Consider the following 27,938-nt stretch of genomic DNA (forward strand, 5'->3'; position numbering starts at 1 on the left):
CCAATTTGTGCTACCCATGTACTTCTGGGTGTGTGGCCATCCACTGGAGCGTGGTCGACCTACCAGGAGCCACACCCTTGACGAAAACTGACTCTTTCTCCCAGAAGCCATCAGCTGCCCATAGGTCCCCAAGGATGGGACCTCATGAACCCCTTCCTGCTCTACTCGGTGCTGGAATGGTGACTGGCTTGGTGGTGTGCAGGTCTTGTGCAGGCAACCACAGCTGCTGGGAGTTTCTGAGCGCAGCCGGTACTCTTTCAACTCTGGCAGCCCCCACCCCCCAACCTCTGGCTCTTCCTGCTTCCACCCACTCTCCCATGATTCTCCCTGAGTCTTGGGGAAGGAATATGATAGAGGCGTCTTGTTTGTGCCTAAGTATTCCATTGTCACTTGTTCTCTGCGCCTTGACCAGTGCTGAGTTTCTGTGTCAACTGCCCTCTATCTGACGCACAAAGAACCTTCGCCGCTGCGGTCTGAGAGCAGCGCTGATCCTGGTTCAGAGCTGGTCCACCAGAGTGTAGTGAAGTTGTTGTGAAACCAAAGGAATGTGCATGTGGGAAAGAGTCTGGGGAAGCGGCTTCACAGTGGAGCTGGCCCAGCATCATGAAGTAGTGAATACTCACTACTACCTCAAGAAAGAATCGAGAATGAGCAAACCCGGAACATAGAAGCAGGTAGAAGTCAGCCACCAGTAAAGCAATGGTATCGGCACTTACCTTGGACCAAAGGAGGTGTCACTGGAGGCCCTGCTCTCGGCAGTGACAGCTCCATTTGTCCAAGATTTGAATGTCCACTGCTTGGTGTCAACATCCCTGTACCCTTCCCTGACCTTACTGTGTCATCTGTTTGCTGTTTCTCTGCAGGCCCAGGCCTTGTCATGCTCCAGCAGATTTGAAGCTGAGTTAAAAGCTGAACAAGATGAGCGGAAACGGGAGGAGGAGGCTAGGAGACTCCGCCAGGCAGCCTTCCAGGAGCTCAAGGCTGCTTTCAGCACATAGTCCTGCTGACCTGACCTGACCACAGCTGTGCCTTATTGACGCCCTGGAGGAGATGACCAGAATTTTCACACTTTTTTCCTGTCTGCCTGAATGACACACACCCCGCCCCCCGACACCCCAGGCTTGTTTCTTAGTGCCTCTGGATAACCCGAGGCTGCTTTTATCCTTCCCAGGGTCCTGGCCTCTTTGGAAAAGGCTTACCAGTTGGCCTTTCCTGCCTTCGCTCCTCTGCTGTTATCTGTAGCTGAGACTTGTTTCTTCTTGAAAACCGTCTTTGTCCCTGCGTGGTTCTGTGTCAGCGAGTCCTGTTCATCTATGGTCCTCAGAGGACATGTTGCCTAATTCTTGGATGGTTCTTCCCTGTGGTCCTTGCATTGTCTCCTGGCCACCATCTCTCTACTCAGACTGCACTGACTTCTTTTTCACTGGCTTCCATCCTAACGTCATGGGGGATTTGAAGGAGAACTTGTGGATCATTACCTGTCCCCTCTCCACCTGCCATATTGCCTGTCTCCTGGCCCTTAACAGTGCCCACCCTCTAGTTCCCCCTCATCCTTTTCTTTCTATTTCAGCCATTGTTTCCCCACTCCTAAGTCCTTTACTGTAAGAACAAAAGAATTGTTGGAAGTAATGTTAATGAGCAGAAGGATATCTGTCACCTGATTCCATGCAAATCAGAGTGGACCCCCGAAATTCTCAAGTGACACATCAAGATCTTTTGAAATCCCAGAAGTTGTGACCATCTTCCAGTGTCTGATAGCAGCTCCAAGGAGCTAAAGGAAAGGTATTGTCAGCGTGGGACAGATTTTTGTATCTTGTGAGTTCTTGGGATTTCTCACAAATTCCAGGGGGTTGTATTTTTTAACAAAAAAAAAAAAATCCCAATGTCATATTTATTACTTCTCTTTTGTAACTGTTATCTTTGCAATAAAGAAAACATCTGCCTTTTTATCTTAAAGCTGTTTCCTTTTAAATAAAATGTGCAAATAATCTTTGCCTTCACACCAGTGTGCCTTTGGTCTTTTTTGAATTAGGGGATGAAGACTGTGTTTTCTATGGGGTCAGTTCAGCCTTGAGCTTCCGTAGCTACTGAATTCGGAAAGTATGGGTAGAATAGGAAGAGGATGGGTGGGTCTGGGGATGATGTTGATCAATGGTAGAGTACTTACCTAGCATGCATGAAGGCCTAAGTTCAGTCCAAGCACCACATACAACCAGTCACGGCAGCACACTCCTGCAATCCCAGCACTCAGGAGATCGATGCAGAATTCAAGGTCGTGGTCATCCTTGGCTATAGAGTGAGTCTGAGGCCAGGCTGAGCTACATGAGACCTTATTTTAAGAACTCAAGTAACAAAAACAAAAGGAAGAGCCGGCAGGTGGGTCCCCACCGACGACCATCATGCTGACACTGTCACCTGCTTGCCCTTCCCACCAGTGAGAACGCTTTCCGCTGCTGGTAAAATCGGCAGTTTTGTTTCTTTTAGTTGCAGATGGCTCGAAACTCTTCCTAGGGCACGGCTTTAATTAACAATACATTGTACCTTGGTACATCAAATTTAACAAATATTTCACATGAATGAAAGAAAAGATGGGTAGTCAGGGCCAGAGGCAGAGAGGTATATAAGATCCTGAATTTTTTTATTTTCTCAGTTTCTCTGTAAACCTAAACTTCTCTTTAGAGCACTCTATTAGTGACCAGCAAGATGGCCCAGCAGGCACAGCTGCTTACTACCAAGCCTGAGAACTCACCTTCAGTACACCCAGCCCCGCAAGTTAGAGGGAGAGAACCCTTCCTTCAGGCTGTCCCTAAATTCCACGCGCATGCCTTACCACGTGAATGTCCACCTCCACGCCCACATTTTAAAATAGTTAGGGCTGGGGAGACGGCTCGGCAGATAAAGGTGCTTGCTGCCAAAACCCGATGACCCAGGTTTGATCCCTGCGGATAAGGAGAGAACCAACTCCCCAAAGTTTTCCTAGACATGACTGGGAAGAGGAAATCTTAATTGAGAAAAATGCCTCTGTAACATTTGTGGTTGATGTGGGAGGGCCCAGCTCATTGTGAATGGTGCCACCCACCCCTGGGCAGGTGATTCTGAGGTGTTTAAGAAAGCAGGCTGAGCTGGGCGGTGGTGGCGCGCACCTTTAATCCCAGCACTCGGGAGGCAGAGGCAGGTGGATCTCTGTGAGTTTGAGGCCAGCCTGGTCTACAGAGTGAGATCCAGGAAAGGAGCAAAGCTACACAGAGAAACTCTGTCTCGAAAAACCAAAAAAAAAAAAAAAGAAAGAAAGAAAGAAAGAAAGAAAGAAAGAAAGAAAGAAAGAAAGAAAGAAAAAGAAAGCAGGCTGAACAAGCTATGTGGGAGCAAGTCAGTAAGCAGCACCCCTCCATGGCTTTGCTTCAGTTCCACTCTTGAGTTCCTGCCACGACTTCCCTCCATGATGGCAGTGACTGGACCTGTAAGTTGAAGTAAAACCTTTTGTCCCCAGGTTGGTTTTGATATGGTATTTTATCACAACAATAGGATCCCTGAGACAGCCAGTTCGAGGCATCCTGGGTTACACAAGACACCGTCTCAAAAACCAAAACAAGATAAAAGCAAAAGCCAAACAGAAAATAAAAAAGTCTTTCTGTACAAACAGGCCAAAATAAGCGCTAAAGTTCTCAAGTGATACAAAATGTCCCACGAGTTCTTGGGCCAGAAGATGACATCCATTGGGCCAGGTGACCACCAAGAGCAGGGGTATGTGGTCTCTGTGTCCTCTTGGCCCACTTTCCGTGTCCTGCAGAAACTGCTCCCTTCATAGATGTAACCTCTGGTTCCCTGGCTCCATCTCCAGGGCCAAGGCCAAAACCCAGCCCTTTCCTGGTCCTTCCCTGGGGCTCTACAGTGACCAGACTGGTTTTTCGGCTCTTCTTTTGCCTAATTGTCCACTGTTCTGCTGGGATACTCTGAAATGCAAATCTGTTCCTAGCATCCCCAGCTTTGACCCCTGCTCACCTGGTCTGTTGCCCCCGCCCCCCTTCCCTTTGGAAGCCATAGGCCCAGGATGGTGACTGGATGACTCGGCTGTCCCTGGGTGACCAGCTGTCCCTGGAAAGTGCCACACCCCCTGCCTCACACAAGCTGTTTCCTCTGCTCACTTGCCTCCCTCCCCTCTCCCACTAGTGATCTACTTCTCCTTGTTGGCTCAGCTCAGAGTGTCTTCCAGAAGCAGCCTTGCTGCTCCTGGAAGGGCAAGGAACACCCTAGGGTTCCTTTTTTACCTTGAAGCTTTTCTCTGTTGTAATGTTTTTTTTGTTTTTTGTTTTTTTGGAGCTGAGGATTGAACCCAGGGCCTTGCACTTGCTAGGCAAGCGCTCTACAACTGACCTAAATCCTCAACCCCTCTCTGTTGAAATCTTAAGGCACCTGGGCATTTCACAGGATTCCTGACTGCTTCCTCACCTCTCTGTTAGGACTATGACCTTCTAAAAAACACATTTGTTTACCATTTTGTGTGTGTGTGTGTGTGTGTGTGTGTGTGTGTGTGTGTGTAGAGGTCAGAAGACAATTGCAGGAGTCAGTTCTTTCTTTCCACCATGTGGATCCCTGGGATTGAACTCAAGTTGTTGGGCTTGATAGCAAGCACCTTGCTTTGCTGAACCATCAAGCTGACACAGGACTGTGAACCTTTGTGAGGACAGGAAGTCTGCCCTGTCTGCTGCTGTAGGTCTAACAGGTAACTTGAAGATTTGTGTGTAAATTTCACAAGATATGTCAAATTTGTTAAGTAAATGGAAATAGGCAAGGCAGGATCCTCATCACTGATGTCAGAGAACTTCCAAGTACCTGTTGTTATTGAAAGACTCCCACCAAAGGCCCAGATACAGTTCCCCCCAAAACCCAGAAGAGCTAAGGAAAGAGATATCTTAAAATAAACAAAACTGAGTCAGTTCCCCCTTCCTGGAGAGGGTAAAGTCAGGTGTTTTCAAAAGAACAAAGTCAGGATGTCTGGTGGTGACCAATTAACCAAGAGATGCCCCTCTCCGGAGATAACATGACCAGACCCCAGAGATGGGTTGTAAAACTCCTGACAGGGCAAACAGATAAGCTGAAATAAGACAAAGTGCAGGCCCAGGAAAAACTGGACCAATCAAGGATGGACCCATACTAACCTCCTCCCCTCTAAGAAATTTTATGGTTTTTGCTTGTAAAAACTAACTTCCCCAAGAAAGAGTAACTTCTCCCTGCCTCACTGCGCTGCAGCCAGTGAGTGCTTGAGATGAGTTCCCTGTCACGGCAACTTGTAACAGAAATAAACCTTGCTTTTGCATTCTGGTACACTCGTCCTCGGTGGTCTCTCTGGGGGTCACGATCTGGGCACAACAGTTATAATAATGAAATACCCAATGCCAATGAGCTTCATAAGAAAAGTTTGTGAGTATGGTGTTGGCATAAGTTCACTGTTGAGGGTCCTCATAGGAGACCATCAGCATAGCAGGATCAAGTGTGGGTTAGAGGACTCATGGGGTCAGATAGGACTCAGGGTGAGGGGGAAGCTACGATTACTGTTTTTGTAATAGTTCCCTCAGGAGAACAAATTCATGGCCCCCTGGAGGAATGTGAATCCCTTCAGAAGGTTGTGCTCTCTGTAACCTAAGGACCTCCTATCACAGGGTCTCACATTGTTGCTGGAAGATTTCCTGTGTCCCAGCCTGCTGGTGATCGGGACAAATCTCTTCCACTCACGTCCCCCAAATAAACACACAGAGGCTTATATTAATTATAACTGCATGGCCATGGCTCAAGCCTTTAGCTAGCTAGCTATTATATCTTAAATTAGCTCATAACTATGAATCTACGTATCGCCACATGTTCTGTGGCTTTACCTGCATCCCATTACATGTTGCTCCTTGGGTGGCTCGCTGGTGTTCCCCCTTCCCCCCAACTTCTTCCTGTCTCTCTCTTTGAATTTCTGCCTGCCTTTAAGCTGCCTTGCCATAGGCCAAACAGCTTTATTTATCAACCTTGGCCTCGAACTGCCTATGTAGCTGAAGAGGACATTGAATTTCTGATCCTCCAGACTCTACCTTCTAAATGTTGGGATTACGGGCATGTGCCACCGTATCTGGTTTATGCAGTATTGGGGATCAGACCCAGGGCTTTTGGTATGCTAGGCAAATACTCCACCCCTGACCTTCTCAGCCTTCTGCTCTGCAATTTAAAAAGTTGTATTTATGTGTATGAATGTTTTGCCTGAATGCATGTGTGTGTATCACCTGTGTGCCTAGTGCCCTTAGAAGTCAGAAGAGGGCTTTGGTCTCCTGGAATTGGAATTATGGTTGTGAGGCAACACATGGATGCTGAGAATTAAACCAAGGTCCTCGGCGAGAGCAACCAATGCTCTCAATCACCAAGCCATCTCTTGAGTCCATGCCTGCATTTTAAAGTGCCCATAAATATTGACACTACCACACCAAGGACCAAATATCATGAACCACACATAACACCAGGCGGGCCTTTGACATGTGGCCTTTCCCTGAGGGGACAGCTCTGTAAGTGAGGGCAGCTGACACTGTATATACATTGGAGAAAAAAAAAAAAAAAGCAACTAAGAGTTTTGCCTCTGTCCAGGGGTCACTGTGTGATGTAAATGAGATTTAGACTCAATCTCTAGTGACTCAGGCCTTGGTAAACCTCCATGTCCTTACCTGTAAAATGGGAATGACTAACTACCAGGCAGGTCTCATGCCTGGATTAGTATTCAGGACATGAGTTCCCCTCTCTACTTACCATCCTCCACAGCTGCAACTCTATCTCCTCCTGAGCTTCTGGTCTCTACATTTAGGTCCAGTGGCCCAAGGAATGTTTAGTCCTGGCTGTTGTCCTTGCCCCAAGGGCAGGTGTCCATTTTCCAGCTTCTCTGGTCTGTTGTGGTGGTGGGAGAACACCTACCCCCTGTCTGTCTCCTCAGATGCCTTGCCCTCTGCAGCTGACAACTGTCTATCTGAGCCTGATCATGTGACCTGATACTGTGGCTTTGTCTCCTGGATATGTACTAGGATGCATACAGATGTCTCCACTGTGTGCTAGGGTAGATTCCCTGCCCACCTTGCCTGGCTATAGAAGAACAGTAGTTCCACAGTTATCTAGCAGGTTCTGTGATGGCTGTGGAGTGCTAGGGTGCTGAAATGGGTATCTATCTATCTATCTATCTATCTATCTATCTATCTATCTATGTATCTATCTATCTATCTATCTATCATCTATCTATCCATCCATCCATCCATCCATCCATCCATCTATCTATTCGTCCATCCATGTGTCTAATGAGATAGATTCTCATATTAATAGTCCAATCTGGCCTTGAACAACTTATGGCAATCTTCCTGTCTCAGTCTCCTAAATGCTGAGATTAGAGGTGTGAGCTAGCACAGCAGATTGACAGGACAGTTAAGGGTCAGTTTCTTGTCTTCTTTCAGAAACCAGTCACTTTTACCACATGTCACCAGTGAGAGGGTACATTGCTATCTCCTTTGCTCGTCTGTTTGGGATAGGGTCTCCTTATATAGCCCAGGTTGGCCTGGAACTCATGATCTTTCCTGCTTCAGTCTCCCAAAGACTGGGATTACCAGTGAGTAACCATCAGCTATTGTCTTTTTTAAAGATTTGTTTTTATTCTTCATATTATTATTGTTTTGAGACAGAGTCTCTTTATATAGTCTTGGCTGTCCTGGAACTTGCCATGCAGACCAGATTGACCTCAAACTCCCAGAGATCTGCCTGCCTCTGCCTCTATTTTCATTATTTTTAAATTATGTATATGCGTATATGTTTGTGTATGAGTGTGTGTGAGGGCAGGTACCCACAGCATCCAGAAGAGGATGTCAGGTCCCTTGGAGCTGGAGATGTAGGTGGTTTTGAGTCTCCCAACATGGGCGAGGGGAACTAAATTCAGGTCCTCTGGGAGAGCAGCACCCCTTCTCAATGCTGAGCCAGCTCCCCAGGTTTCTTGTTGTCTTTTTGACGGACAATTTGATGATTTTCAACAATGAAATTTCGACCTGTGTTTGTTACTTATTTCTGCCTTAACAAACCATCTGATGACTTAGTGGCTTAAAATAATCATCACCACTTATCAGCTCATGGAGTATTTGAGGGCTAGGGATTCAGAAGCAGTTTAATTGGGCGAGTCTGACTCAGGGTCTCTCATGTGGCTGCAGTTCAAATGCCATGTGGAGTGCCGTCATCTGAGGCTTCACTAGGGCTGGAGAATCTGTTTCTGATGTGACTCACTCCTGTGGTTTGAAGGTTGGTGCTGGCTACTGGCAGAAGGCCTCAGTTGTCTGCCATGGAAACATCACTGGGCGTCTTGAGTGTCTTCCCAACATGGTGAAGCACTTGCGGCACCCCTGGCCTTTTCACAAGAAACAAGATGTCTTTGGCCTTCAGTGCTGGTTTGTGTTGATGTGTGATCTACCTGTGGACAGACTGCCTGGGTGTGGTCAAGGATTTTATTGTTAGAAAGAACACTGACTGGGTGGATTTCAACCCAGCACAAGTGCTTTAAGAGTAAAGTATAAGTCATTACAGCCTTTAAGATGTAGCTTCAGAAAGCACACTGTCATTTCCCCAGTATCCCACTGATTACATAGGTTAGCTTTATTGAGAAGAATCAGCAGGAGCCATCTTGGAGCTAACCATTATAAAATCAGTCAGAGTTCTTAATCACCAGTAACAGAATCTAAGGCAGACTGATTGAAACAGGAAAAGAATCGACTGAGAAGACACTGATGAGCTCTCAGAATGACTAGCAGAGGGAGAGAGTGGGTATCAAGCTAAGAAAATGGGCATGACGCCAGGCAACTGGGACACAGGCCAAGAGCACACCCTGGGAACCGGCCAAGGATAGTGCCACTGCCCTGGCTGCTCACAACTCTGCGGTGTTGTGCTTCTTCGGGTCATTTACTCGGGCTCCAGACTCTGGGGCTAAGCTCAGTCATGTGCCCATGAGTCGGGATCGAGGGGTAGCATCTGGATTTTTTTTCCTTCTGTAAAGGGAAGCAGGTGCTGACAGGTGCTGCTTGACACCAACATTCTTACTCTCCTCAAACATGGGAAGGTATTCCATGTGCAGAAGTCACTAGAAAGTGGCACTATCCACTGCAGAGGCATCCACGGGTTTTTTGTTTGTTTTTTTGACAGGGTCTCACCCTGTAGCCAAGGCTGGCCTGGAACTCACAGTCTTCCTGCCCCAGCCTTCCTGGTGCTAAGATAAAAGTGTGCATGACTGCTCCCACCTTTCTTCATGACTTTGGACCTTGGAATATTTCCTGTAGGTAAAAGGCAAAAGTAGAGAAGGAAATATATTTAAGGGAACATATATAGTATTCTTTCCTTCTTTATATTATTTTATTTATTCTTTGAGAAGGTCATACATGTATACAATGTATTTTGATCATATCTGCTTCCCTACCGCCCACCTCCGACTCCTCCCCAGTCACTACTCTTTTAACAATAGAACCCTTGACAGCAATTAGGCAGTCTGTCCGCAGGTTCACGAGAGCAGCAACCAGGCGGGATTTGGAGTAACTACCATATCCCCAGAATGGAGTAGTGCTGTAAACACAGGGGTCTATTGTCCTTGTTTTTTGTCTCTCCCCCTAACCCCCACCCCGGAGCTGAGGACCGAACCCAGGGCCTTGCTAGGAAAGCACTCTACCACTGAGCTAAATCCCCAACCCCTGTCCTTGTTTACATACACAGAATTTGGTACACATGAACAGAGGGTCCTATAGGCCAGGGTGAGGAGAGGTATTCAGTTTTTTCCCTTTATGTTTTGAATTTTAAAAAAATTGTAACTCTGTAAGTAGATATTGCTTTCACACTCTAATTATGACTACTGTCAGTGCTATTTTTATTTTTCAGGATAGAGTCTCTTGTATTTCAGGCCGGTCTTGAAATTGACGTGTAGCCAAGATGACCTTTGACTTCTGATTCTCCTGCCTCCACATCTGGAATGCTAGGATTACAGACTTGTGCCATCATGCTTCATTTCTACAGTGTTGGGGGCCAATCTAGAACTTTGTGCATGCTGGCAATCACTCTACTCACTGAGATGCCTCTCCTCCCACCACTGGGAGTACTCTTAGTAATAATGACCCAGATCTGGTATTGGGCATGGGGCTTACGACATTCAGAGGCAGGAGGATAGGTTCAAGTTCAAGGCCAGTGTCGCACACACAGTGAGTTTCAGGTCAGGCAGTGCTATGGAAGGAGAATTTATCTCCAAATAAACAATGAGGGTGAAGACAAGCCAGCAGGCAACACTGGCATGTAATGGCATGTCCATAATCCCAGCCAGCAGGCAACACTGGCATGTAATGGGCATGTCTATAATCCCAGCCAGCAGGCAACACTGGCATGTAATGGCATGTCCATAATCCCAGCAAGCAGAAGGATCAGACAGTAAAGGCCATCTTTGGCTACATACCCTGTTTGGTGCCAGCCATCTGTCTTAGGGTTTCTATTGCTGTGATAAAACACCATGACCAAAAGCAAGTTGGAAAGGAAAGAGTTTATTTCAGCTTACGGTTCCATATCACAGTCCATCATCAAAGGAAGTCAGGGCAGGAACTCAAACATGGCAGAAACCTGAAGCAGAAACCTCCATGCAGAGACCATGGAGGAACAATGCTAACTGGCTTGTTTTTCTTAGTTTCCTCAATTTGTTTTCTTATACACCCCAGGACCATTTTCCCCAGGGTTGGCACCATCCACAATGGGCTGGGCTTGTTTATGTCAATCATCAATCAAGAAAAATGCCCTAAGACTTGCCTGTATAGACCATTCTTGTGGGGGCATGCTCTCGATTAAGATCCCTTCTGGACAGAACCAGTTCGGAAGGTACCCTCTGACCTTCACATGTGCATCATGGCATGGACCTTCTTCCTCAGTATACACAGCAGGTAAATAAATGTAATTAAAAAAATTAAAAATAATTCCTTCTTTCCAGATAACTTTACCTTGTGTCAAGTTGACATAAAACTAACCATCACACTAGCCTACCTAATGTGTGACAGTCTTTTACTGAGGAGACACAACACATATATGTCTATTCACCTCAGATAGAATACAGGTACCACCAAATTCTAACTTGGTGACCAATGTTTTTTTTTTTTGTTTGATTGTTTGGTTGGTTTTGTTTTTTTGTTTGTTTGTTTGTTTTGAGACAGGGTTTCTCTGTGTGGTCCTGGATCTCACTTTGTAGACCAGGTTGGACTTGAACTCACAGAGATTCCCCTGGCTCTGCCTCCCAAGTGCTGGGATTAAAGGCGTGTGCCACCACCGCTCTGAACCAATGGGTTTTATTAGAGTTACTTACAGGAGCAGAAATTACTCCAAGATGGCTACATCAACAAGGCCCACCCCAGCATGGGTGATAGCTCTTGAAAGCTGGGAACCTGAAGCATACTACACAGTGAGCGGGCAGCTCAACAGGTTGGAAAGTGTCCTTTCCAGAGGCTCAGTTGGTGTAAGCCTCTTCCAGGGACCTTAGTTCTTTTCTGCTTCTTCCAGGAGGCTGATCTGGTCTGAGAGCGTTCTTTGAAGTTTGGATTGACAGAGAGTGACTCTCAGCAGTCCTTAGTGTTTACTCTTGGGAGGGAGGGACCTTCTGAATCTGGTCAGTTTTAGGGACTTCCTGAAGTTATTTTGAGTTGTTTACTTTCTGTTTTAAGGAGCTTCCCTTAAATATTTTGGCCTGGAGGAAACTGCTACAGAATACTTAGACTACATGAAACCATGTCTCAACCTTTCACCTCACCACAAAAGGAAAAAAAAGGCCAGTGAGATGCCTTAGTGGATGAACTGCCACCAAGCCCGATGACCCGAGTTTTATTCCTGGATCCTATGTTGCTAGAAGAAGAGAACCAACTCCTGAAAGTTGTCCTCTGATTTTCACACTTGGGTTGTAGTGTGCACACAAAGTAAATATAATAAATTTTTTTTAGAATAAAAGAACAGAGTCTGGAAGTAGTGATGTACACTTATAATCCCAGCACTCAGGAGGCTGAGGCAGAAAGATCTTGAATTGGAGGCCAGGTTGGGCTACAGAGTTCCATGCCAGTGTAGGTTACACAGAGAGACCCTTTCCCAACCTCCTTCCTGAACAAACACATAAATAAGAAAGAGATGGTGTTTCAGTTTCTTTTTCTCTTGCTGTGATCAAATATCTTAAGGAAAACAACTTCAGGAAGATTTTTTTTTTTTTTTTTCGAGACAGGGTTTCTCTGTGTAGCTTTTCGCCTTTCCTGGAACTCACTTGGTAGCCCAGGCTGGCCTTGAACTCACAGAGATCCGCCTGCCTCTGCCTCCCAAGTGCTGGGATTAAAGGCGTGCGCCACCACCGCCGGCCAGGAAGATTTGTTTTACTCTCAGTTCAACACACAGTTCAACAACACAAAAAATGCATATTTTTCCAAGATTTTTTTATGCCTTAATTTTCTTGGGCATTCAAAGGTTGGAAAAGAATTGAGAATGTCTAAGAAGTTTTATAGTAGAAGTCTGCTTTTGCGAGATGTAAAAATGGATTTATTTCCACGGTTATCATCTCTGTGGCCTCTCTGGCTGTTCCCTCAGCTCTCTGGTTTGTTGTCTTCAGACAGTCTTCCCTTGTTTTCCTTTGTTTTCTAGGCTCACCCTCTCAGAGTCCTACGCTGGTCCATTTCCCATCGCTATAACAAAATACTGGCCGGGTGGTGGTGGCGCACGCCTTTAATCCCAGTAATTGGGAGGCAGAGGCAGGTGAATCTCTGTGAGTTCAAGGCCAGCCTGGTCTACAGAGTGAGTTCCAGGACAGGCTCCAAAGCTGCACAGAGAAACCCTATCTAAAAAAAAAAAAAAAAAAAAAAAAAAAAAAAAAAAAAAAAGATGTTTTATGGGCTGGAAAGATGGCTCAGAGGTTAAGAACACTGGCTGTTCTTCCAGAGTTTCTGAGTTCAATTTCCCAGCATCCACATTGTGGCTCCCAACCATCTGTAATGAGATCAGGCTCCCTCTTCTGGCCTGCAGGATACATGCAAACAAAATACTGAAGCTTGGTAACTTTTTTTTTTGTTTTTGTTTTTTTTTTTTTTTCAAGACAGGGTTTCTCTGTGTAGCTTTGCGCCTTTCCTGGATTTTGCTCTGTGGACCAGGCTGGCCTCGAACTCACAAAGATCCGCCTGCCTCTGCCTCCCGAGTGCTGGGATTAAAGGCGTGTGCCACCACCTCCCAGCGCTTGGTAACTGTTTAAAGAAAAGAGCCGCACTCCCAACTCACAGTGATCCTCCTGCCTCATCCTCTTGAGTGCAGAGATTTTAGGTCTAGCTTTATTTCTCCATTTTTATAAGAGCACCAGCCCTATTGGATTAGGGCTTATCCAAACTCATCTCATTTTATCTTGAGTAACCTTTGAAGACCTGTCACTGGATAAAGTCCCATTCTGAGGTGCTTGTGGGTGAGGATGTCAGCATCCCTTTTTGGGAGACATCCATAATCATGATGTTCCAGACTCTGTTGCTGTGAACAAATTACTCTAAGACATAATGGCTTCAAAATCCATTTTATTATGTGGGCAGATTCAATGGATCAGGAATTCAAACAAAGTGCCATGAAGGTGCTTGTCTCTCCTTCATGATGTCTTGGGCTTAGATGCCCTGGGATGACCTGACTGGCAGGGCCAGATTCATCTAGTGGTTTTTTTCCACTCAGACAGAGTCTGGCTGTGGGCTGAGACTTCAGTTGGTGTTGATGAAGAAGCCACGCGCGCGCACACACACACACACACACACACACACACAGGCTGCTTCTTCTTGTGGTTTAAACTCAAGGCAGTGCTCTAATTAGTCTTCATTGTCAGTTTGACACAGCCTGGAGTCCTCCGAGAGGACTGGCCTTCCCATTGAGGAACTGTTTCAATTACTTCGGCCTGTGGGCCTGTTGGTGGGTGATTGCCTATGCTGTTAATGGATGTGGAAGGGCCTGGGCCACTGCAGGCAGCAAAACTCCCTGGGCAGGCAGTTCCAGGTTGTCATGATGGCAGGAGCTTGATGTGGCTGGTCACATTGCATCCAACGTTAGGAAGCTGTGTATGATGAATGCTCTATGACTGAGCTCTGAAACTCAAGTTTTCTTTTTCTTTCTTTCTGTCCTTTTTTTTTTTTTCTTTCCCCCCTCGAGGCAGGGTTTCTCTGTGTAGCTTTGGAGCCTGTCCTGGAACTTGCTCTGTATAGACCAGGCTGGCCTAGAACTCACAGACACCTGCCCGCCTCTGCCTCCTGAGCGCTGTGATTAAAGTTGTGCACTGCCGGGCGGAGTGAGTTCCAGGAAAGGTGCAAAGCTACACAGAGAAACCCTGTCTCAAAAAACAAACAAACAAATAAAGACGTGCACCACCACTGCCCGGCGAAACTCAAGTTTTCAACATTTAATTTTAAGATAAAGCCATTTATGTATATTTATAAAAAATAGAAAAGGTTGGTGGGAAGAACCATGTTAAAAGGGCTGGAAGATATAGTTCACTGTGTAAAGCTCTGGGCTGATCCCAAACACCAAAGGAGGTAGAGGGGCACGAAAAGACTAATAGTGCCAGAAAGACCGTGATGACTTGAGATGGTAGCTGTACCAGGTTCAGCAGCTAGAAGTATAGTAAGTCCAGCTAAATACGAGTTCCAGAACGACAGCAGATAATTTCCTGTCTTCTGTATTGCTGGGTTTCCTACCCGTTATCTAGTAACCCTAAAACGAGAGCGCAATATACGAAGGGATTGTAGGCTCGCATGTAGCAGGAGTCAGAACTTTAAAACCCTTCCCAGCTGTCACATTCCAACACTCCAAACTGAATTCCCATTTCTACCAGAAAGGAAACTGCTTTGAATTTCAGCCTCACCCTTTGCTCCACGATGGACAAACTGGCAGGAAAATGCTAGACCAAAAGCTATGGAAAAGTTCTAGCTTGGAAAACCAGCTCCTAAGTGATGTGGAGATTTCTGTACTGCATACGGGGACTGGATTGGGTGCACTGGACAGTGAGTCACGGGGCCCCTGGCCGGGCTCCAACTCGGGACACCAGCTCAACTCTACGACGGGCAGGAGCTTCAGTCAAAGGCCCCAGTGCGCGCCTGCGCCGCCGCTGCTCCGCCCTCTCCCAGCCCTGCATCCGGGTCTCGGGAAGGGGCGTGCCCGGCCGGAGGGGCGGTCCGCAGAGGAAGGGAAAGATGTCGTGGGAAGCCGGAGTGCAGGGAGGGATGTAGGCGGGGCGGGGGGCGGGGCGGCGCGCGGGGTCACGTGACGTGCGTGGCGACGTGTCGGCCATCTTGTGTTGTTGAGGCTGAGGATTGACTTGGGTTCTGAGAGACTCCTGTCCCGGACCGCAGGTAACCAGTGGCTCGGTGTGTCTCCCCTGTCCGCGGCCATCCCGCGCCCAGGGCCCGCTGTAGCTCCCCAAGCCGCCGTGGCCTGGCGCCCACCGTCGCGTCCCCGCCGTTCCGGCCCGAGCCGGCCGCATGGACACACTTGAGGCTTGCCCTGCAGCGGCTGCGGCCGGCTGGGGGCGTCAGACGTGTGGACAGGGCAGGTGCGGGGTCGGCAGGATCCTCTTCCAGTGCGAGGGCCGCTGCGGGCCAGGGCGCGTTCCGGCCGAGGGCAGCCCCCTGCCTTCGCCCCTGTGGCATCGCGGGGGGAAGCCGAGGAGAGGAGGCGGGAGGCGGGGTGGGCAGTGTCAGGCCGGAGGGCTCGCCTTCCGCTGCCCGCTCCTCGGGGCCGGCCGCCCGCGCAGCCTCGGGGTGCCCCGGCTAACAGCTGCTGCGAGCCGACAGCTGCTCCTGCCGGCGCTCCTGCCCGCACCTGCCCCGGGGAGGTGCGCCCTTGCCTTCCCCACCGAGCATCTGGACTGGGGAAGACTGCTTCCACGGCCGCAGGACTGGTCTGGAGCAGGCCCCAGGCGAGGTGGAGTCATGATCTGATCCTGGGACTGTGAGGCTTGGGAAAGTAGAGCCCGGGGCAGCTCCGGGCCCCCGAATGTTCACACCGGGTTGAAATGGGCAAGCAGTTTCCCACGAAGCACTCTTGAACACTTCAGTTTTGTAGCTGAAATATCAGTCAGTCAAGTGAGCAGGGAAGGGAGGGTATGAAATATGAAAGAAGCAGGTTGTGTGACCGCGTTTGGGAAGCAGTAACGTTGCTTTGCATTTATCTGGCACTGTCCCCCCTCACCTCCCGTTTTCTTGAAAGTCAAAGCACTTCAACACACCTAGTGGCTCTATTAGGAAGGTAAGAAGTCCAACATAACTTAAGAAATTAAGGGACTTGAATCCGTGAAGGCTTCCTACCATATACCTTGGATCATAGGTAGTTTTGGCTCAGACTATAGTCTTCTGTAGTTTCTCTCAGCAATAACTTCATGATAAAATTTATCTTCCTTTTTGTACGTTAATTTTCATCCTTTTAATTTTGTGGCTCTGACTAGCAGATATTGCCCATTTTGGTTAGAACACATACTTTGTCCTCATTTAGTGATGTTTTTCTAGTGTAGCAGCTTTTGAATTGCTTAAACTGGGATGTATACTTTATTGTCACATTAGAAGACCCTAGAAAAACACTTAGAAGTGACGCGTATCTGGAAAAATATCACCAACATTGAGGAGTTAACATAGATAATGTTAGTGATTTGCTAGAAAGGAAAAGACCATACCTTGTTTGGTATTTGACAGAGACTTTAGGGTTTTGTGGTTGGAGAAGAAGGGACTATTTACTATTTGCTGCCGGTCATTCTTTTTTGGACATACTTCAAGTATTTACTTCAGTGATATATGCTGAGAACAAAAATTTCTGTTGTGGAGCTCATTTCTAAACATCTAAACACTTAAGTAAAAATATGCAAATGCTTCCTGATGTAATGATGGGGCTACATCCCTTAACCTGGTTGAAAGTTGAAAATATCATAAGCTGAAAATGCATTTAATGCAGTCAGCGTACTGCCCATTATAACAGCAAAGCCTCCTGTGGAGTCTTACTTCCCCCTCGTGATTGTATGGCTAGATTGTGATATCGTGGCTCTCTGTTCCTAGCCAGCAATGCTAGGGAGTATCCACGTATCTCTAACTCAGGAAGAAATCAAAATTTGAGGAATGATTTCCCTTGAGCCCATATTGTTTTTACATCATAGTAAAGTGGAAAATCTTAAGTCAAACAGTTCTGTGCAGGGACCATCTGTATAATGTAGGAGTAATTGATGTTGAAAAAAATGAGATAGGGAGACAGGATAATAGTTGTGGGAAGGGTTAATTTTTAAATTTAGTCCCTTGAGGGGACTTTACAGGTAAGCTCAAATTTGAGGAAACACCTCATAGGTAGAAGGCAGGGTGCTTCAGCCTAAGGCAGAAAGGGCAAAAACCCTAAGACAAAGACAAAACTTAGGTGGGACCTATCAAGGGCTTCCTGGGAAGAGCATGAGGCTGTCTAGTCTGGAAAGACTAGAGTGAGGAAGAAACTGAGCAATGTGTCTACACATTGATTAGATGGACCATTCACTGTTCTGGAATCTTTTCTTTTTCCTTGTGACTTTGTTTTTTTTTTTCTTTACTTTTTTTTTTAAATTTATTTTTGTGCATTGGTGTTTTCCCTGCATATATGTTTGTGTGAGGGCATTGGATCCTGGAGTTACAGATGTTTGTGAGCTGCCATGTTGGTGCTGGGAATTGAACCTGGGTTCTCTGGAAGACCTGATGCTCTTAGCTGCTGAGCCATCTTTCCAGGCCCCCCTCCTTGTGACTTTGACTCTGTGTGTGTGTGTGTGTGTGTGTGTGTGTGTGTGTGTGTGTGACAGAGAGAGAGAGAGAGAGAGAGAGAGAGAGAGAGAGAGAGAGAGAGAGAGAGAGAGAGAGAGAGACAGACTGACACTGTGTAACCCAGACTGGCCTCAAACTTGCTATTCTCCTGTCTCAGTCTTCTAAGTGATGAGTTCTATGGAAAATCAGGTTCTGTAAACTTAAGCCAAGATCCCTCCCTCCCATTCTTTTAGAAAACTCAGGATGTTCATATGTTTCAGGGAATTCTAATGAATTATTTTAAAAGTAAGTTTTTAGATATGATTGGTGTTAGGCTGCCTTTAGGAAGGGCATCCCAGCTTCTTGACTGACTGAAGTAGGAACATACAAGCTCAGGGATTACCTGGTAACTTGGTGAGACACTAAGACTCAAAAGAGCCAGGAATAATAGCTCACTGGTAGACCACTTCATGCCTGATGACTAGGTTCAGTATTCAGTACTCAAAACAAAAAAAGAATTGGAAATTTTAGAGTATTTGGAAATGTAGGGAAATGAGGAATTGCCCTTGGACACTAGTGATTAAGGAATATAATCAAATGAATTAGTATATTAACTCAAATTATCCATAAGTGGTTAATAAGGAGTGTCTTGTAATTCTTCATAGCCCTGACTGTTTTTACTGGCTCAGGGACCCTCTCCCCTAATATGTTTGGGTATCCCTTACATGATTTTGTTGTGTAGAGTGCTACCTGTTTTTCCTTTTTTACTTTTCAGACTAACTCTCAAATTGATATGCTTAATAGACTAGTGAATTTTTTTTCCTGAGGGCCTTTCATCTTATTTTTATATTCGTAAATGGCTGATTTAATAATCTTTCATTTTAGTTTACCTGATAAATGTAGTATTTTGACTTTTGAAGCATTTTTTTTTTTTTTTGCTGATGAATTACCTGTATGAAAAATAATTTATAGTAGACTTGCCTCAAAGTCCCATGAAGCTAGGAATTACAAGGTCAGAGTATGAATGGAGTTTTGCAGCTCGAGGACATAGTGATGGTGGTGCTGAGGTGGTGTTTTCAATAATTACATCTACATCGTGTTCCCATGCTGAATCTTTGAAATGACATTTCCAAATTGTAATGTCTCTGATGTCATATCAGTTTATTTGTTCTCATGACTCTGCATTTTAATACTCACTACATGTATTTTCTTTTTGTTGACCTTCACAAGGGAAGATATGTTGATAGTAATTGCTGTCTGGGAAGACCTTTTTAGGTGGAAAGATAAATTTTATTCCTGGCTTTTCTAAAAGATCTATGGTTTGTACCACTTAAAAAACACTGACTTTTTTTTCCCCCAGTTCTTCTTTAGTCCCTGCTTACTAAATTTAATGTACTTTCTGTTTTATTCTATAGTTGGACCAGTCTCATAGGTTGAATCCTTCAATAGTTTGAATTTTCTTAATGTTGCTTGTTCATTCTTGTAAAAATCTGAACCTATTTTAAAAATTTCCCCGTGATCTGCATTAGCATATTTTAAAAATTACGAGTGTGTGTGTGTGTGTGTGTGTATATGTGTGTGTAAAGTGTGTGTGTATGAATGCATCCATGCCATTGAGTGCCTCTGGAGGTCAGTAACAACTTGGGGAAGTTGGTTCTCTCCATCGCTGTGGGTTCCAGGAGTTAAGCTAAGGTTATCAGGCTTGGCTCCGGTGCCTTTGCTCCTTGAGCCGCCCTCCTGTGGTCCCCTTAGTAGTGTTTTCTGGTGATGTTTTAGAGTTGCCATGAAGAATTATATCTCTAAAACATCAATAATTTTTTATTTTGTAAGTTTACTTTCTTTTGTTTAAAAAATATTTGAGTTTTATCTGTGGAGATCAGAGGACAACTTTGTTATTGGCTCTTCTCTTCCAACATACAGGCCACTGGAGTTGGAACCCAGGTCATTAGGCTTAATATGCCCATACCCACTGAACTGTCTGATAGTCTTCCTCGTCCCTGTCCCCATCATCCCCTAACAGGAGGCCTTGTAGACCAAACCAGCCTTGAACTACATAGCCGAGGATGACCTTGAATCTCTTGATCCTCCTGCCTCTACCCGAGTGGTCCTGTTACTAGCCTGTGCTCTCACCCTGTCTCCCCATGGAGTGCTGGAAATCCAACCCAGAGCCTCATGCGTGCCAAACAAGTATGCTTCATTGAATGAATTATGTATATCTTCAGCCCCAGAACTTAATATTATTGACTAGATTATTTTTTAATTTTGTCGTGTTCTCATATGAATAAGAAATACACTAATTTCATAGGAATATAAAATGATATGTACCATCGTTGACTTGCCTTTAATTTTGTGTGAGGTAGGGAGAAAAGGGAAGAAATTTGAAAAGAAAAAAAATATTCCTTTAGGTCACCAAACTTAATTTTATAAAAATGTTTTCCAATTGGCCATAATGGTACAGTCCAGTAATCCCAGGACTTGGGCAGTAGAGGCTAGAGGATCAGGAGCTCAAGGTCATCCTCTGCTACATAGTGAGTTGGAGGTCAGCCTGGGCTACAGGAAAGACTGTCTCAAAAACAAGAAAACAAAACTGCATTTAAAGTTGCTTCTCTAGAGTAAGGAACACAATTATTTTTACTTGTTGTTAACTAAAATGTTTTATTAACTTGAGCTTAGGAGATAACTTAGAGTTTATGTTCTTTTTTTTTTGTTTTGTTTTTTTTTGGTTTTTCGAGACAGTGTTTCTCTGTGTAGCTTTGCGCCTTTCCTGGAACTCACTTGGTAGCCCAGGCTGGCCTCGAACTCACAGAGATCCGCATGCCTCTGCCTCCCGAGTGCTGGGATTAAAGGCGTGCGCCACCACTGCTCGGCTGAGTTTATGTTCTTAAGTTAAGTGTATAGAAGAGTTTGTTGTACACTCTAGTTCTACTCCCTATTCCTTCCCCTTTAAAAAAAAATGCAGAGTTTATAGTGCTGAACTAATGGCTCAGCAGCTAAGAGCACTTGCTGTTCTTCAGGAGGACCTCAAGTCCAGCGGCTCACACCGGCCAGCTCCAGGGAGGTTAGGCACTCTTCTGCCCTCCTCAGTTACCCTCCCCTATGTTATAAATAATAAATAGATAAATAATGAAGAATCTTGAATGTAAATTTCTAAGGCTATTATTGGATAAACTTTAGGACATTGTAACATGCCTATTTTTTGCAGAATTAAAAATGGAATGGGTTTTCTCAAGTTGTTTTCTTACAGCTAATACAATTGTCAACTTATTTATTTTAATTAAAAAATTGCTATTTTTTTAGTTTTATGTGTAGGGATGTTTTGCTTGTATGTATTTCTGTGTACCATGTGCGTATCTGGTGCCTGCAGAGGCCAGAGAGGATATTGGAGATGGTTGTAAGTTGACATGTGCATGCTAGGAATTGAACCTGGTTCCTCTGGAAAAGCAGCCAGTACTCTTAACTAGTAAGCTATCTATCTCTCTAGCCCTTTGAGACAAGATTTTGCGTGTAGTCCAGGCACACTTCAGTGCCATGACCCTCTTGCCTCTGCCTCCTCAGTGTTGGGATTACAGGTATGTGCCACCATGCCTGATCGTTTTTTGGACAGCATTCTTCTTATCATTTGATTTTAGCTAAGAAACTGCTTCAAGTTTTGCTTCAGAGACTTTTTAGAACTGCAAATCCACTTGTGGGTTTTAAGTTTCTGCCTCAACACAGCATTAAAAGCAGGCTATAGGCCAGGCAACAGTGATAGATGCCTTTAATACCAGCACTTAGGAGGCAGAGGTAGTTAGGTGGATTTCTATGAATTTGCTAAGACTACATAGTTGAGACCCTGTCTCAAAAACCAGCAGGTTATGGTTTAGCAGCTGAAGATACTGTAGACTTCACTTGTTGGGTGTTTTGGTGACAGGCAGGGTTCAGTGGCTTGGATTATTTGCACAGGAGTTGCATTGCTCTGATGCTGCTGCTTTTTCCTTTCCTTTCATCAGATGTGCTGGAAAGGTCAGTACTGCTGACTGTAAAGTAGTTTTGAGTGGAAACCCCACGTTAGTCACTTCCCTTGAGTCCCCAAGTGGTCATTGTCACTAAACTGCTTAGGACTTTTGTTTAAGATTTGTACTTTTCCATTGCTCTGTAGAACTAGTGAGGTTCTCTAGATGTGATGGAGTCTGGTTTGTTCGTTTTTTTTTTTTTTTTTCTGAGACAATCTTGCTATACTGTCTAGGTCTTGAATCCCTGTGTTCAAGTAATCTCTTTCCCTCAGCCTCCTGAGTATGCCAGGCATATGCTACTGTGCTAGGCAGAGGGTCTGATTTACAAACATACCAGATGTTCCTAGTATTTTAATCAGGCTTGGAAACTATTTCCTATAAAATATATTCATGAGAAAAACTTGCTTTTTAAAGTTTTTAAGGTTTAGTGAGATTGCTAGATGATTTACATGAATACTTTTTATTATTTACAGTGTTAAAAAGACCTGAAAACGTTTACTGAAACGTCCTGCAGTGAGCTAGCAGAACTTTTGAACAGGTAAGTTTGAAGAAAGTTGAGAGTTTATGCCGATAGTCCTCTGTCCCGTAAGGGTTCAAGCCGGGGCCTTGTGTATGCTAGGTAAGTGCTCTACCACTGACCTTTATCCATAGTCCCAAGAGGAGTTGACTTTTGCTTTGAGGTTTCAGGGGTTTTTTTTGTCCCATTATTTCTTCTGAGGTTACAGATAGTGAGAAGAAACTTCTGGTATCTCTCAGATCCCTTTTGAATCAGAGTAACAGACCCTTTCTGGATTGGTCATAGTGTAACTTTATGTTTTAAACTATTGTATGGTTTTTTTGTTTGTTTGTTTTTGTTTTTGTTTTTTTTGATGACGAGCAGAAAGAGCAGTGTTTTGAGGGCAAATGTGCTGAGAGGCCAAGGTATTTTTAAAGAACCCAAGAGTTGTTCCTTCAGGAGGGACTTGAACCAGAAATTGGGAAGCGTTTGGGAGTCATGGTGTCTAGAGTGTACTTTTCTCCCAGTTGGTTGTGAGTATCCTCTTTTCTGTTCTGTCTTAGTTGTGCTTCTCTAGTCAGGCTATTATGCTTCAACAAACAGGTAGAAGAAAATGACTGCTTCATTCCTGGGGTCACAGATAAACTCCAATACCACGGCAAACTGATAACTAGCTCAGGGTCCTAGCTCTATGAAGGAAATAATGGATTGCGTTCGATTTGGTTTTCATATAGTTGTGGCAAGGGTTGGGCTCTAGAAGGACAAATATAGTGAGCTGAAAGTCTTCCATTTGCCTTCAAGACTAGTGGTAGATCTCAGGAGTGTAGAGTGGTAGCACTTCTAGGGTAGACTCCAATGGAAACTTTTAGACATTTTTCTCTTCTAGCATTCTAGAACAGTTTTCATATGTTTTAACTTAGATGTCTTGAAGATATAACCTATATGCATCTATTTTGGAGAATGAGGCCCAGTAATTCTTACCATGCATCAATGTTGGAACCTTCTAGTTCATTAAAAAATTTTTTTTAATTAAAAAATTACATTTATTATGTTGTATATGTATGTGAGTATGTGTGTGGGAGTGAATGCCATGACACTTGTGTGGCGGTCAGAGGAAAATTTTTAGGAATTGGGTCTCTTTTGACCATACTATGTCCAGGTCATGAACCCTGGTCATCAGGCTTGGCAACAAGCACTTTTTCTGGCTGAGCTATCTTGCTAGCCCCAATTAAAATTTCTAGATTTGGGGGTGGGGAAGCTCAGGGTAAAGGTTTAAACAAGTGACTTTGGTTTGTGGAAAAATTCATTATTGGTTGTTTTTATAAATTTTAATTGTTGGTACTTTTTATAGTATTAAGCAACTCATGAAACTGTAGGATCTGAGGGTTCAGAATTTATACAGGATCTTCATGTTATTAACAGATGTTAGTAGTACCAGGCCAACCAGGACTACGTAGTGAGACCCCATCTACCAAAAACAAAGAAAAGAAACAAGAATAGAGAGTAGTAATAGAGACTTAGCTGTTGGAGAAGATGAATGACATAGTATAAACTTTGGAAATGATATATTTCTGTACTCTAGAATTATTAGGAAATTTGGAAGTAAGTTTGTTGTTTTTAATACGGTGTTGGGGTCTAACCCAGGGCGTTGGGTATGCCTTAGCACATGATTTATTACTGAGCTACATCCTTTGCTCCTTAAGTAAATTCTGTATGTATCTGTATGTGTGAGACAGGGTCTCACTGTATAACCCAGGCTAGCTTTGAATTTATAGTTCCCCTTCTTCTGCCTCCTGAGTGTTGGAATTATAGGCATGCACTACCACACTTGGCTTTAAACTTTATTTGGGGATAGAGTCTCTTGTAGCCGAGGCTGGCCTCAAATTTGCTGTGTAGCTAAGACTGGCTTTAAACCCCTAGTCCTCCTGACTCTACCTCTCAAGTGTTGTGGTTACAGATGTGTGCCATTGGAAACTTTGTAGTCTTTGAATCCCTTTATTGTTTGTTGGTTTGTGTTTGAAGACGGGATCCAATGATATAGCCTTTACCGGCCTTGAACTCACTATGTAGAATTGCAGACTGGCCTGGGGCTCATGAGTGATCTTCTTGCCTTTGCCCACAAATGTTGGAATTAACAGACATGTGCCACTATGCCCAGTTTGTGGCAACTTTTCTCAGTGGAGCATTTTGAAGTTTTATTCATTTATTTTCATTTATTTTTTTGTAGCTTATATATTTGTTGACTTCTAATTTTTAATTATTATTATTTTTTTTAAATAGCTGGGCATGGTGGTATACACTTTTAATCCCAGCACTTGGGAGGCAGAGGCAGTTTAGTCTCTGAGTTCGAGGTCAGCCTGGTCTACATAGTGAGGTCTCGAGAAAAGCAAACAAAATTATTATATTCACACACACACACACACACACACACACACACACACACGCGCACACGCACGCGCACACACGCATGCATGCACAGATAGATGATTATAACCCTTTTTACATTTAGTGTGTTTGTACCTGTGTCTGTATCACATGTGTGTGCATCAGTGTGGTCAGAGGTGAGGACAACTTTTGGCATTTGGTTCTTTTTCCATCATGTGGATCCCAGAGTTTGAACTCAAGATTGTAAGTGTGGCAGCAAGTGCTTTTACCTGCCGAGTCATCTCTCCAGTCCTTATATCTAGATTTTTTGATGTAAAGCCTAGGGATTACTAATAAAAGTTGATACATTTATGTAACAATAGTTTATAGATCTGGCTTCTTCTGTACTTTATTCCCCTAGCTGAAGATGCTTTGGGGTGTGTGTGTGTGTCTGTGTGTGTGCGTGTGTGCATGCGCACACGCGCACATGCACAGATGTATGTTTACTTGTGTTTACATGCATGTGGAGGCCAGAGGTTGACATTAGGTAGCTTCTTCAGTTGTTTTCTACTGTTATTTTTTGAGATTTCACTAAACCTGGAGCTCAATTTGGCTAGACTGGCATATTACAGGTGCATCCAGTCCACCTGACTTTTTCTGTGGATGCTGGACTCCAGGCAGGTCTTTGATTGCCTAGCAGGTACCTTACTGACATGCCCCTCTCTCCAGCTCAAAGTCTTCTTTAGTTACCACATTATAGCTGAATTTATTTTTAAGGTTTAAGAGTTGTCTCAAATGATCTGTTTTCCTAACTCGGGACATTGAGTTAAGACATATTCAGAGTTTTGTGAGTTTTACAAAGATTTCCATATGTTCTGTGTAAAACTTTTGATAGTCCCTGGGTATCCCTCTTTGCAAAACATAGGCTCGAGGTAAGATTATTATGGGATATGGCCATGTTGATGGCATCCTGGGTTTTCTTAGGATGATTTTTTTTGCCCTTGAGACAAGGTCTGGCTGTGTACCTTTGGCTAGCTTAGAACTCGCTGTGTAGACCAGGCAAACTCATAGAGATCTGCCTGCCTCTGCCTTCCTCAGCTGGGCTTAAAGGCATATGCCCTTACAACTAGCTCTAGAATGATAAATTTTTCTCCTTTCCAAAGCAGTAGGGGAAATATTGGTTAACAATACCTTTTATTAGAGTCATCTTTAATGGCTAGCATGTTCTTCTGAGACAAAGTTTTTTTGTATTCAAGTTGTTCTGGGCCTGGAGGAAGTCTTAGGAGCTCCAGTCTTCAGCATTTTGTCCTTAGGTTGTAGGGACTGACAATTCACTGACAGCAGTATTGTCTTGGAACTTTCGAATTGGTACATCATGACAGAGCTGTGAAAGGTAGCCAAATCCAAGGACTCTCAATATCATCTGATTGGTAGTTGATGGAGCACTGCTCAAGCCATTGTATAACTGGATGCAAAGCTATCCTATAAAAGCAGTGGTCAGAGAACCTTAATTTGTGTTTTGGAAACTGACAACTTTTTGGAAGACTTCCAAGCCTCTTATCCCCCCGTTCTGAGTAATAGAACATGTTCTTCTTTAAAAGAGGGCTTACTATGATAGAAAGGGGTGAGAGTTAGTAATGAACAGAGTGAGGATATTGAGGAAAGGAGGAGAAAAATTACTGTAAAAATTGCAAGGAGATTGGAAGGTATACTAGGCAGGGTTCTCTAAAAGAACAGAACTGATAGAATGAATATATATTAAAAGTGGATGTGTTAGAGGCAGGGTTCTCTAAAAGAACAGAACTGATAGAATGAATATATATAAAAAGCAGATGTGTTAGATTGGCTCACAGGATGTGGTCTGGATAGTCCAGCAATGGCTGTCTCCCACCGGATAGGCTGAGGATCTAATTGTTTAGTCCACAAGGCTGGATGTCTCAGCAGGCCCAATGTGGCCCTGAAGACTGGAAGGATTCCTGGAGAGCTGCTGATCTTCAGTCTGCATTGGAATCTTGAAGCTGATTCTGATAACTGGGTTGCTGCAGCAGCAGGACAGATAAACTTTCCAGCAAGAGTGAGGGCAATCAGGCAGAAACATTTCTTTTTTCCATGTTCTTTATGTGGACTGTCACCAGAAAGTGCCACACACATTTAAGGTGGGTCTTCCTGCTTCAAATAATCTGATCAAGAAAATCCCTCATAGGAGTGCCCAGCAGCTTCGGTTTTAGTTGATTCCAGATGCAGTCAAGATTAGCCATCATGGTATTGAGGGGGCCATATCAATATATAGTGAAAAACAGAGAGATGTGTGTTTAATTTTCTGTCACTTATTATCTGGGAGTTTAGACAAGTTAACCAATTGGAACCCGTAGCTAGAGTTTTCCTGCCCGGCCCACAGTCAGGACAAATCTCTCTCACCTGCCAGTCCCACAGCCGCTGAGACCCAGCCAAATAAACACAGAGACTTATATTGGTTACAAACTGTATGGCCGTGGCAGGCTTCTTGCTAACTTTTCTTACAGCTTAAATTAACCCATTTCTATTAATCTATACCTTGCCACGTGGCTCATGGCTTACCGGCATCTTCACATGCTGTTTGTCATTGTGGCAACTGGCAGTGTCTCTGACTCAGCCTTCCACTTCCCAGCTTTATTCTCCTCCTTGTCCCGCCTATACTTCTGCCTAGCCACTGGCCAATCAGTGATTTATTTACTGACCAATCAGCAACACACTTGACATACAGACCATCCCACAGCACTCCCCCCCCCCTTTTTTTTTTCCAAAAAGGAAGGTTTTAACCTTAACAAAGTAAAATTACATATAATTTGGGAATTTGGGCGTAGCTTCTCTTACTACTTCCTGCTGGAGGGGGGCGCTGTATCTTATGGGGACACAAAGAAAATTTTAGGATTATGGAATAGTCTGTGAGGCTGTATCGTCTGAGCCAGTTGCCTTGAAACCATTCTGGATGTTGGATCATCTGGGCCATGATGTCACCGAAGACCTTTCAGGGGGTCTTGGCTGGTCAAACCTGATGTATCTTAACCTGGAACAAATCCATAGCCTTTGGCTTTCTGTGGGAACAAAAGCAGAGTCTCCTTTCCAAAGCAACATATTTTTATATCCAAATTTTGAAGTCAAGGTATCTTTAAAATATACATATTGGTTTAACTCAGCTTCCTTTACAATCAAATATCTCTCTGCAGTTAAGAATCCCAAAGACAACACAATCCAGATTCTCTGTGTAATATTCATCTTTACGTGGCTTATTTTATATATTAATTTTACTGTCTC

At 44.4% G+C, this 27,938-nt stretch overlaps 2 protein-coding genes across 3 annotated transcripts in view; both read left to right on the forward strand.

Annotated features, from left to right (window-relative positions):
• Window positions 1-1,096, forward strand: part of Efhd1 (EF-hand domain family member D1) — a 56,723-nt gene extending 55,627 nt beyond the window's left edge. Inside the window, exon 4 of the mRNA XM_059277981.1 lies at window positions 864-1,096. Within this exon, the coding sequence (XP_059133964.1) occupies window positions 864-998 (135 nt within the window). The 3' untranslated portion in view covers window positions 999-1,096. The remainder of the gene's footprint in view (window positions 1-863) is intronic.
• Window positions 1,097-15,333: 14,237 nt separating this feature from the next.
• Window positions 15,334-27,938, forward strand: part of Gigyf2 (GRB10 interacting GYF protein 2) — a 128,645-nt gene continuing 116,040 nt past the window's right edge. For both annotated transcript variants that reach the window (XM_059278434.1, XM_059278435.1), the window contains exons 1-2: window positions 15,334-15,401; window positions 22,258-22,322. The gene's annotated coding sequence lies outside the window, so the exon portion shown is untranslated. The remainder of the gene's footprint in view (window positions 15,402-22,257; window positions 22,323-27,938) is intronic.

The sequence above is a fragment of the Peromyscus eremicus genome, chromosome 13 (genome assembly GCF_949786415.1).
Source record: "Peromyscus eremicus chromosome 13, PerEre_H2_v1, whole genome shotgun sequence".
In the NCBI taxonomy this organism is placed as follows: Eukaryota; Metazoa; Chordata; class Mammalia; order Rodentia; family Cricetidae; genus Peromyscus; species Peromyscus eremicus.